Genomic DNA, 12,669 nt, shown 5'->3' on the forward strand with positions numbered 1-12,669 from the left:
GGGGTGGGGGAGAGACCGGGGAGGTCTGGGTCACTGTCACACACCTCGGTCCTACTCCTCATTTAAGTTTTAATAATGTGAGGAGAGTATATGTAGCTGCATGCTACATATACATCCATCTTCTGTAACACTTGTGCGCACACACACCTCAACTGCTCAACAAAAATCTACACACCCCTGTTTGAGGCCACAGATGCGCTCCCCTAATTCAACGTTGCACCCTGCGCACACGCACACACACACACACACTCCCCCCTGTAATGCAAGCAAGCCACGTATAAATCTTTTATTTCCCAACTTCCTCCACAGAGGACGGAGAGCAGCAGAAGAACAGAGGGAGGGAGAAAATGGCTGCCACTCCACACTCACAGTGTCAGAGGCCATTTCAGAGCCCCCCCCCCCCCACACACACACACACACACACACTTTCCCACCAACCCCCACAAACAAACGCACTATATCTTGGACCCCTCAGGAGGGCAGCTAGGCAACAACTCAACAAGGCCCTCAATTAGCACCAGTGTGAAAGCAGCCACCGATCACCAGCCCAGTCAGGGATGTATTTTCCTACCAGGTTAATGCCATGGCCGTCAGACTTGTTCATCTCATTCACTTTCATTATTACAGGGAGGCGGTCTACAGCCCCGGCTGTCTGACCTCGCCTCCCAGGAGAAATATGATTCATGTTGCTTTTTAGCCCCAAGTGATACCAGAGGGACTTCAGCAAATATGAAAGAATGTGTGGTGGTGGTGTGTGTGTGTGTGTGTCCAGTATCATCTTTCATTTCTTTCTCCATTGCTCAATCCCACAGCTTTTACTCCGAGATGACTGTTCACTCACTCAGTGGCTTTTCAGTGTGTAGTCTGCATGTGGACTAGAGGAGGGTGTGGAGGGTTACGGCCGTTCTTTGCCTAAGAACACTGCTGCCCCGAGTTCCCCTGGGGCTACGCTATGGGGTACTTTACACCAGAAGATTAACAACCAGGATCTGGAGTTGTAGAGTGAGAACTCAGGCAGGTTCCGCTGGGAGGAACGGGAGGTAAACGTTTGAGACCGAGTGAACCAGAAGGTCATCAATTAAAATGTGTCAGACGAGAACAAGGATTCTCATTTTCAGACATTTTGTCACATTCGGCACAACGAACACTGCACTAACCTTGCAATGTAGCGAGTAACAGAGAAGCTATGATCCTACTCGCGGGGAATGCGGAGCAATTCTCAGCGTGACAATAAATATCACGAGCAGAGTGAATCGGCCATAAATTCCGCTACATGTACCTAGATAAAGCTCTGAACGAGAACGCAAATATTTGAACAGCTACATAACCGCTCCAGTCATTCGATGTTTCGCTCGCCCGTGTTTTTAAGAGGCCCGGAAATGCCGCGATAATGTGGAACGGGGGGGGGGGGGGGGGGGGGTGCCTTGAGGATACACACGAATTATGAGTGACAGTGAGTTGGTGAACGAGCGGGCCTTGTTCTAGAGACATGCTGAGACCACAGAGGACTCATACGCTCATATGGACAGCAGGAGGACGTGGGGGGGGGGGGGTGTACGTGGGGGGGCAGAGTGAACCACAGTACATATGGAGGAGGAGGAGGCGAGGAGGAGAGAAAGAGAAAAAGGGAGAGAAGTGAAGGGGGGGTGGGGTAAGGAGCAAGAAAGAGAAGGAGGGAGAGGGTTCTGGGAAGGAGGGGGGGGGGGGGGGGGGTTACCCAGAGCCACATGCTAGTCATTCCCTGTATTGCTTTAGGGACGAGGCAGAAAGTCTAAAACAAACACATTGGCTGGAGCTGCGGACGGAAGCCTTTAGTCCTTCTTCAGACCTCATAGAGAATCTGTGTTTACAATGGACTTAGGGCCCGGGCATTACTATATAGTACAATATCTGGAATCCTGTCTGGGGTTTAATCTACCGGCTACTCAAATAAACTGACGGAACTACTGTTTCAGAGCTGTAAACCGTTCTTTCTTTGGGGTAAAAGTGTCCGTTTGACGTCTGTCGTCCGCACACTGCCCACAGGAGTGTCGGTGTGTGTCCGTGATGCGGTACGCGAAACACAGTGGCGGCCGTTTAAATAAAACACAGAGCGGCGCCCTTTTAAGTCTGGCTTCCAGGCTCGAATTTTACGGCGACGTGAAAACATGTTCCATTTGCTTTCTTTAGGGAGGAAAACGAAACACACAGGAGCACAACTGACACGTCCGCTCCCTCCGCGGTCAGCAGGGCCACCGAGGCAAGCCAAGGCTGTACGAGGGTGTGTGTGTGTGTGTGTGTGTGTGTGTAGTCGGCTCCGAGGAGGGCCTATAACCTACAGGCCTGCAGATAGAAACGCTCATTATGTCACATCTGTCTTCAATGAGAGACGAGTGAGAAGAAAGATGGAGGGTCAAGAGGAGGAGATTGGGTGGAAGACTCGGAGGGGGATTTCTCAGTAGCACGCACGCACGCACGCACGCACACACACACACACCCACACCCCCCAACGCTCGCAAATAGCCCCATACACACAGACCGTGGTGAGTTTTACAGCGCGGTCCATCTCTGCTCCCTCTCTAATGACTGTTATGAAGAGCCGCGGGGCATTTGACGCGGCTCGTATAACCTCTCCAAACACCCGCTCCCCCGCGCTTCCGGGCCCACGGCTCCGTAACGGGCCACGCTTCCACGCCTCTCTCCCGCGTGGAATGCCGACTCCTCCGGCCAGCTGCCATGGCCGTCCTCTGTGCCAGTGTCGACGCCTACACACACGGAGATGGAGCTACGCCGCGCGCCGCCTCAAGAGTTTTTCTCACAGAAATGAAATCGACTGTTAATAATGGAACTTCTTCAGCACGGTCCCTTCAATTTAAGAGTGCCAGAAAGTATTGGGACAGATTGAATTTATCCAATAAGGTCATGTTTGGTAAGCGGCCATCTTTTGCGTGGTTAGTTTGGATCATTTTAGCGTTCGTTTCTCCTACTGAACTGACACAATCAGTCAAGGGAAACGATTGCTCAAGAGATCCGCGCCTACTGTATTGCAAATCTCGGTAGCAAGTTCAGTCAGTGGATGGGCGTGGCTGTTTTTGTGCTACAGAGTAGACGGTCACCCTTGATTGGTCGACCGTAGTAGCCCGGAGGAGTTAGGCTGCACTTCAGTTGATAGGTGGAGTTGACCTTTGTCAAGGTGGAGAACAAGCCCGCTCTTATGTTCGCTAGCTGGACTGCAGCTAGTCTTGGATCATTACCTGCTGGTGCAGCGATCCACACGGCAGAGCCTCACACTAACAACACAACACTTGAGAAGTTTTAAACATCTTCACTCTGCTTCATCTTATGTTTCTCTCATAGATGTCACACTGAACAGAACAGAGTGAAATTGTGTGGCGAGAGAGAGAGAGAGGGAGAGAGAGAGAGAGAGAGAGTGAGTGTGTGAGTGTGTGAGTGTGTGAGAGAGAGAGAAGAGAAGGAGAGAGAGAGAGAGAGAGAGATTTCAAACGATATCCGGAGACTCCCCACTGTCCAACCCCATCTGCTCCAGAACCCACTGAAACCAAACCAGGCTGCCGCCAACGACAGCAGACAATACTGATACCATCTGACCCGGGCCAGCCAATGAGACGGGCTCTTATTACTACGCTGCCTGGGCTGTTTCCTGTCTGCCGACAGGAATGAATGAGCCTGTCTGTCATCTCAGCGTTCTCAGACACTCACAGACGGACTCTATACGCTCTCATTCAGAACATTCTGGGACAGAACTCACTGTATTGGCTTGGAGATTATGATGCCTGACTATGTCGTCTAGCAGTGTGTGTGTGTGTGTGTCTAGCTGTGTGAATGTGTGTGTGTGTGTGTGTGTGTGTGTGAGTCTAGGTGTGTGTGTGTGTGTGTGCGTGAGCTTGAGAGACTCTAGGTTCCCTACAGTGATCATGAAAAGAGACTGAACTGTCACACTGCCTCTATGGAGTCAGTCACACACTGATGTCGGTGGGGTGGACTCTATCCAATCAGAGTGGCTGATTTTGGGCCAAGAGCGGAACAGAGGGTCATTGAGCCGGCCGGAGGGCGGAGGGCGGTTGGCGCTTGGCCTGGATTCTGGTCTCTGGTCCACGCTGGACACAAGCAGCCCCTCAGACTGAAGCCCCCCAGAGGAGCGACACCAGAGAGAGAGCTCTGAGAGGTCTGCTTCAAAAGTTGGAGTCACTGGGTTCAGATTCAATTACATTTTAATAAAGCATCAAATAAAATGTATTTATGTAACGCATTTCATACACAGAGGCAACACAATGCGCTTCATAGAGAGAAGGGGGGGGGGGGAGTGATATATATATATACATACACATATACAATACATATACTGATCCTGCCACTAGTTTTCGTGAGGGAAGCAAAAACAGTTCACCCCCTAGAGCCTACAGCCACTCCTAACTAGAGAAGCATTGGAGGTCAAGTTGAACTTTTGGGCGCCAGGCGTGCCAGGCTACTGGAGGACCGTCTCTCTGGGCTGGAATGCCAGCAGTTTGACAGAGAGAGAACGAGAAAGAAAAGGAACGAGAGAGAGAGAGAGAGAGAGAGAGAGAGAGAGAGAGAGAGAGATAATGTTGGGTTGTCTCTAGGCTACGGCAGGTTCCAATAGCAGGGTCATGCTGTTATCTCGACTGCAGAGAACAATAGAGGAGATTTAACCGGAGCAACGCCTATCCTTCTGGAGGCGCCTTGTTCTATGCACACACACAGCCTTGTTCAATACAACACATATTTCGACGCGTGTATGCACACACACACACGCAGGCACACACACACACTCAGGCACGCACGCACACACACACAAAAGTTTGAACTACCTGACTGCATTCCACTTTCCCTGCATCACATGGTCACGTTCCTGGTACACCTGCCATTGTATCATAACAATGGGTCAATGTTCTGCTATTGTACCGATTCACAAGGAGTTCTAGCTCCATGTAGATATCTACCAGCATGACTTGGGACTTTTGCATAGCTTTATACAGTGTTCTGAAAGGTGTGTGTGAATTTTGAAAATTCCCACGTACCTTTCAGAAAACACGCACACACACACACACACACACCTCAGGGAATGATTTGGCCCTTTTTGGTCACGACCTTTTGGTCCCACAGTTTCTCACATCATCCACACTCGATCTCCATCTGCTGTCAGTGGGCGTGGTCTGACCAGCACCTCCACTCTCTCTGCCAGCGTTTCTGGTGTCAGGAGGGTGGGGAGGGGGGGGGGGGGGGGGGGTGAGGCGGGCGGGCGAGGCCTGCTGGCGTCAGCGAACCGGGGTTTTCACCACCTGATAGTAGTGTTGACGGCGAGCGTGGTTCGGACTGACGTTTCGGGGGGGGGGGGGGGGGTGGAGGGGGGTGAGTGTCATGGACCGTGGGCACCTCCGCTAGTTAGCTAACGAAGTCCTGACGGAGTTTTCCCGCCCCGCGTCCGTCACTCTCCCGGGGCGCGTGGGGGGGCGGAGTGACAGGCCGCCTCGTCAGGTCGGCGTGCTCCTTTGTTCCTTTCCGTCTCGTCCTCTCCGGCTACTTCCATCCCGGAGGTACACACCTCGCCCCACGGGGGAAATTCGGAGACTCCGCAGCCGTGGCAACTGAGGCGAACAAGCAGCCCATTCAGGACAGAAGCGGAGATGTGCCGAGTGGCGCGTTTTCTCCTCTCCCCCTCCGCCAGCCGGGCGTCGACTCTTCGATCTCAAACTTCCCCCGCCGCGTCACGCCGGTGACTGGCGGTTTAATAAAGACGTCCTCTTCACTTCCTCTTTCACCCTCCCTCCCTCTCACCCTCCTCCTCCTCTGCACACGGCATCGCGCTACTATCAGAACACGACCCGGTATTACCGCACAGCGACTGCGGCGCCGGCTCACAACCGACACCGGTAGTGCCGGAACCCGGGTCCACTCTTGAGGAGGTGGTGCAGGGTTCGACGCAGGCCTGACGACCGTGTGTGTGTGTGTGACCGGTCAACCCCTACGCACGCACATGCAGGATAACGGATTAGCCCTAACGCTTCGGATCCGATGAAGACGACGACGACGACCCCTTCTCGCTTTCGCCTCCGAGCCAGACTCGCTGCCGCGGTGTCGACGGCGCCCGCCGGCCAATCGGCTCGTGGCAGCCGTGCCTCTGGAACGCCGGGTGAAGGGCGTGTCCGGGCGCATAACGACACGCACTCGCTAATTAAAAGCACATTCAGGAGCCAGGGGGGGGAGGAACATGAGTCATTCGGCCGCATCTCGGCCCGAACTGCGACTGGCATCGTGGTCTTCTCATGCGGGAGATGATTTAGTGAAGCAGCTCCATATAATCAAAGTCTTCTTCCTCATTCGTGAGCTGGCAGTGATGGAAGTGTCTCTGAGTTGGCGGTTAGACAGGTAGCTGGCCAGGGGAACGCATACTGTGGGCAAAGCATGGGAAAATCTCCGGGTGCGTGCGTATCTGTGTGTGTGTGTGTGTGTGTGTGTGTGTGTGAGGGCGCATGCATGTGTGAATGTGTCCATGCAAATGCAGCCCTGTGTATGTGCATCTGAGTGTGAGTGTGTGTGTGAGTGTAAGTGTGTGTATGTGGTGTGTATGTGTGCGTGTGTGTGTGTGCGTGTGTGTGTGCGTGTGTGTGTGTGTGTGTGTGTGTGTGATCTGCATGTGTCATGCTTTGAGATGCTTTCAGACATGCTTTGCACATCTGGCCCTTGCCTCACCCAGAGCCTTCTGCTCCAGTTCCAGCTCCCCTGCTGAGCTCCTGCTATTTACACAAACCCACGCACACACACACACGCACACACACACACGCACACACGCACACACACACTCCTCCTTATGGATAACTTCACCGGCTATTTAGCAGACACGTTCATCAACAGCCACTTAGCACAGTAATTACAGTGATGTATAGCTAACCCAGGCGTTCTCTGGTGGAGCACTATTTACGAGCCACAGAAATGAAGGGACATGACACATCACTCTGTGTGTGTGTGTGTGTGTGTGTATGTGTGTGTGTGTGTGTGTGTGGTCAGACCTACGGTCCATGCTTCGTGTCATTTGAGTAAATGAGATTGGTGCTTGTTGCTCCACCCAGTTTGTTTTTGTCACGACGCGTTTCTGGTTTGTGATTTCTTTTTATTAACATGTTGATTGGTTGACTTGCCTCATTTTGCACTTGCAGCCCTACCATCAGGTGTTCTCTTGATGCAACACACACACACACACACACACACACACACACACACACACACACACACACACACACACACACACACACACACGCACACACACAGCTAGCGGGGCTGTGGCAGACCGAGCCCGAGCGCGGAACAGAGGAGGGTCTCAGATGCTGCCCCCCGGCCTCTGTTCTGAGCTCGGAGCAGCGCCTCCATCAAAGCCTTCTTTCATCCTGTAATGTCCGTGTAGAACACGGCAACGTGACACTTTCCCCCCCCTGACAACACACCGTCTATCCCTGTCCTGTCCGAAGCATACGGTCTCTCCCTGTCCTGTCCAAAGCACAGTCTCTCCCTGTCCTGTCCAAAGCACACGGTCTCTCCCTGTCCTGTTCGAAGCACACGATCTCTCCCTGTCCTGTCCAAAGCACACGGTCTCTCCCTGTCCTGTCCAAAGCACACGATCTCTCCCTGTCCTGTCCGAAGCACACGGTCTCTCCCTGTCCTGTTCGAAGCACACGGTCTCTCCCTGTCCTGTCCAAAGCATACTGTCTCTCCCTGTCCTGTCCAAAGCACACGGTCTCTCCCTGTCCTGTCCAAAGCACAGTCTCTCCCTGTCCTGTCCAAAGCACATGGTCTCTCCCTGTCCTGTCCAAAGCATGCGGTCTCTCCCACTGGACGTCTACATTTACATACATACACTCCTCCTGACCACTCCTCCCTCCGGTACGAAAGCCCAACAAAACAGTGTTCCATGCCTCCTTTATAGTCTATACTCTGAGACGTTCTCTGCCTGAAGGAACCCTGCATTTACACGTTCTCTCCCTCACGCTGCCTCAACATTAGTGGTAAGGTTTAACACGGCGTTTAAAACCAGGCCGGTCGTATCCATGGTGCAGTGCTGTGGACGGGGGGGGGGGAGTGTCCTCAGCCAGACCAACGCTGCTTACAAAGCAAGACTGGGGGAAGCCTGCCCCGCCCCCTTCCCTCCATCTCTCCCCTCCTCTCGGATGCTCTGCTGCCATTGTTGTCCCGGACTAGCCAATCAGGTGTGGCCGTGGTAATTTTGTGTGTGTGTGCGTGTGGGGGGGGGGGGGGGGGGGGATTAGCTGCTCTGCTCTGGTGGGGGGGGGGGGGCTTGTGTGTTTGTGTGTCTCTCTCTCTCCTTCCTGTCTCTCTCTCCTCCTCGCCTCTCTCTAAGAGGAGGTGTCTCTTTACCCGCCAGGCTGCCCTCCCTCACCCCGCACCCCCCCCCCCCCCCCCCCCCCCCCTCCCCCCATCAATATTTCATAGGCTGCTGGAGTGCAGTCTGTCATTGCCTCACGATGATCCCTCTCTCTCTCTCTCTCTCAGAGGGGGTGAAGACCGATGTCACAATATGACACAGAGGGGGAACTCCATTCTCAGGCATGCTGATACCAGTTCAAGCACCAACAAACGGCGTTCAGCAGCCAATTCTAACCCCCTGACGGCACTTTAACCGCGTGCGTTTCCAGCCGATACAGTCCCCGCGGGAATTGGACCTGCAATCGCGATCGTGCGAGCGCCATAACTCAACCGGCTGAGCTGTGATCAGACCATCGGCTCCCCGGCTAGCTCCTAGCTCCTGATAGCTCCTGATGCTATTGTACCAACCGTACCTCTGCTTATCTGGCATCTGTCAGCTAGCGTTGGAGCGCCTGCATAGCAACACAGGTAAACAAAGCCTAGCCCATCAGCCTGCCTGCTGCTTCTCTCTCTCTCTCTCCCTCCCCTCTGTGTCTCTCTGTGTCTCTCTCTCTCTCTGTCTCTTGCCGTCTTACCTTGCAGCTGTTTAAAGCGTCCCTCCAGCTGGTTGTAGTTGAAGGGGCCTGGGAGGGGACTGTGGCTAGGGCTGCGGCTAGGGCTGGGGCTGGAGCCTCGTCCGGGGCTGGGGGCCTGGGAGGGCCCGGGGCCCAAGGTGGGGGAGAGGGGCCCGGGGGAGTGGGATCCTGGAGAGAGAGGGCCAGGGGACAGGGGCCCGGGCATGCTGGTCGCCCTCTGCAGCTCCATCGGTCCCAGCGGAGCAGCTATGGTTTCAATGGGAGCCGACCTCCAGGAGGAGGACGACGAGGAGGGTTAAAGATGAAGGGGGGCGGTCAGCAGTCCTCTCCCCAGGTACGAGGTCCTGTGGCCGGGTCGAGACGAGAGCGGAGACGAGGGATCCAGTCTCGGGTGTCCTGTTCCCTTACGCCGCAGTAGTCGGTACAGATAAAATAAAACGCTGGCTCAGCAGTCACAGCAGCAGCAGCATGTTCCTCTCGGGCTTCTCTCTGTCCTCCTCTATCCCCCCATCCTCACGCCGATGAGTCCAACACGCGCGCGCAAGAGAGAGAGACAGCCTCCGGTGTGGGGAAAAGCCGCGGACGGAGAGAATGTGCGAGTCGGGCAAAGAGAGAGGGATGGAGGGAGGGAGAGAGAGAGAGAGAGAGAGAGAGAGAGTGAAAGCACGCTGGACTCTTGTCCTCCCGCAATGAGCGGAGCATTTCTCAAACACTGCACACCTTTCACAGTTCTCCCCACAGGGGGGGGGGGGGAGGGGCTTGCCGCCTGGAATTCACCCAGCGGCCAATCGGGGCCCTTGTGTTTCCTGGTGATGTCAGCCTCATTACCATAAGGGGCAGAGTGGGCGGGAGGGAGTAGCCGAGGGGAGGGGAGATTTGTGGGCCGTACCAAATGGAATGGGGGGGTGGGGGGGTGGAGGGGGACTTGGCTAGAAGCTCCCCTCTTTCCAAACGCGATTCATTATATCCAGGAGACGAAATATCCCCTGACTATTTCGCTGAGACGTAGACGGACATGTTCTGGAAACGGACTTCCTGTCCGTATCCTGCCAGCATATTCTATGTTAGAGTTCACAGTCGTACACCCCCGCCTGCTTCCCCTGAGTCACACCAGCGTGTGCGCCTAGCAAAAATGCGCTTGCTTTTGAAGAGGCAGACAAAGCCAAGCCGGAAGAATTAGGAGTTCAGAGAAAGGGAGAGAAAGCGAGAGAAAGGGAGGGAGAGATAGAGAGAGAGAGACTGTAACCATATCCCAGACTTAAAACAGCCAACCCGGGGCCTACAATGGTCTCCTCTCATTTCCTCCTTTCCTCTCTTCTCCTCCTTCCCTCTCTCACCAGCTCTCCCCTCCTCTTCTCTCCAGGCTCGACCTTTCCTCACCCCTCACCTCTCCTCCCCTCTCTTTCCTCACCCCTCACCTCTCCTCCCCTCTCTTTCCTCACCCCTCACCTCTCTCCCCCGATTATCCAACCAGGAAGCCAGCCTGACTCGCTGCACGTCTCCACGCTTCGATTAACAACAGGGGACGACTTTCACCCAGTCACTAATTAACAAAGAAGAGCAAGTCCTAAAACTGGAACGTGGCTCTTAGACCGGTCCAACAGAACAACAGCCCGATCCATGTGATACCCCCTGTGGAGAGACCCTCCCCAGCTCTCCAGCGCTGGTCTTTCTCAGATTCCAGAGCTGGTCTTTTGTCAGATTCCGTACATTTCATGGTGTGGGATTTCTCCCTGCGTGGAAGGTTTGGCTGGGGGAAGATGAAAGTCTTTCTGCTGTGTGTTCCCTCGTGGCCCGACCATTACTCCAGCGTAGCTATTTACTCTGTAACGGAGCTAAACACACCCCTGAGTTTTTACAGTGCCGCCTGGCTAGCGTGATTACACACACACACGCGCGCGCACACGTGCACTCTGGAAATGTGCAAGTGCGCACGCACGCACACACACACACATTCCGATTCAGAGCCAGACTAGGGAGGGAGGGGGGAACCTGTACTTTTGGAGGATCTGAGAATACATGAGGTCATGAGTAGTACAGCTTGGATGTGTGTGTGTGTGCGTGAGAGAGAGAGAGAGAGAGAGAGAGAGAGAGAGAGAGAGAGAGAGAGAGCTGCGAGTGTGTGAGGGATATGAAGAATTTACAGTATGCAGTTGGGGCTTTGTGTGCGAGGCCGGAGTGTTTTAAATGTCTGTTTGCTGATCAAGCAAATAGTGTGATTAAACTGTAATAGCTGTGGTGTTAACTGATGGATTGACGTGTTTACTGTGTGAAAGGTTGATGGTGCGAGTTGCATGTGTCGACTGCCAGCATGTGACATACTGTAGATGGATGTTCATGTCGGTAAAAAAAATAATAAAAGGATTAAAAAAAGCTCTATATACTGTACATGTGTGTGAAAAGACTTGTCTGAAAGTACGCCTGGAACGAAAATCACAAGGGTACCTTGTGGACACGCTCCCCCCCGGCTTGGCCTGCCCCCCTCAAACACACTATTCATCCAGCTCAACAACAGCTCTGCTCTGCTCTCTCCATCCCTGTCTCTCACGTACAGTAGCCTGCAGCCATTTCTACTGTATGGCATGCATTACATGAAACCTCGTGACGCCTATGTACTGTAAAGATATGAATATATGAATGCGGCGTTTATGTGGACAGAGGCACCGGATCAGTGCTCCCGGCCTGGATTTTTGTGCTGGGGGCGTGACGAATTTCACACTGGGACGTCAGCTCGTTCCGTCAGAGCAGAAAGACATTCTTATGGGGTTCAGCTCCTGTCGAGGAGACGGATGGATGTATGAAAGAGGTGGGGAATGAAAGAGAGAGACTAGAGGTATATATATATATGTATATACAGTGAGAAAGGGGGGAGGAGAGGGGAAAAGAGGGAGGGAGAGCGAGAGAGAGAGAGAGAGAGAGAGAATCTCCACACTTTCACTTTCTCACATATCTTAAAACGGCCGCCCCCCTCAGGCCAGGGGCGTGTCTGAGTCTGCGGCTTCCTGTCTTGATGGGAAGATGGAGGAATGTTAGGAATGCTAGGTGATCGTGAGAGGGAGGGAGGGAGGGAGGGTGAGGGGGGGGGGGCATCCTGGAGAGGAAGGAGGGGCTGGGAGGGGGGTGGGGTAAATGTTACAAGGTATAAAGATCCTTTGAGACCACAAGCTGCTTTTAATTATTCACACCATGTCTGGGGCTGGGCCTCTTCCGCCTGGCAGGACGTGTGGATCTCCTCCCAGCGCTGCTTGGCCCCGCCCCTCCCCGCTGCCCCCCAGCCCAGCGCTGCTCGACCCCGCCCCTCCCCGCTGCCCCCCAGCCCAGCGCCGCTGACATCACAGCTGGCTATTCCGGGCCCTTCTGAGGGTCAGACCACGCTGCGTTACCAGAAACACAGCCAAGACCGCCACCAAGGTCCAGACGGGTCAATATACACAAATAAAAAATGCATAAACACACACACACACACACACAACTCGCTCACTTGCCGTATCCTTGCATCCCACACTTGAGTCTCAGCCAAGATTTACAGAACAGACATTGATTTAAAGACACACAAACACACGCGCGCACACATGTTGGCAAGGTAACCCAGGTGTCTGTGCAGAACTGGTCAGTACCGTATATAAACCTAAATACAGTTCTGCATGAGATGTCACAAGTATAACGAAAATATGACTTGGACGTGAAAAGCGTGGAA

At 53.8% G+C, this 12,669-nt stretch overlaps 1 protein-coding gene across 5 annotated transcripts in view; it reads right to left on the bottom strand.

The window, feature by feature from the left end:
• The window catches only part of LOC311318080 (spectrin beta chain, non-erythrocytic 1), a gene marked incomplete at its 5' end in the record, with an annotated part of 61,558 nt that overhangs the window by 44,841 nt on the left and 4,048 nt on the right, over positions 1-12,669 (bottom strand). For 2 of the 5 annotated variants that reach the window (XM_084449289.1, XM_084449288.1), the window contains one exon: positions 8,973-9,201. The exons of the other annotated variants lie outside the window; for them this stretch is intronic. In XM_084449289.1, the coding sequence (XP_084305415.1) occupies positions 8,973-9,201 (229 nt within the window). Of the gene's footprint in view, positions 1-8,972; positions 9,202-12,669 lie in introns of those variants that run through there. 5 annotated transcript variants of the gene reach the window in all.

The sequence above is a fragment of the Borostomias antarcticus genome (genome assembly GCF_949987555.1).
Source record: "Borostomias antarcticus genome assembly, chromosome: 2".
Taxonomy (NCBI): domain Eukaryota; kingdom Metazoa; phylum Chordata; class Actinopteri; order Stomiiformes; family Stomiidae; genus Borostomias; species Borostomias antarcticus.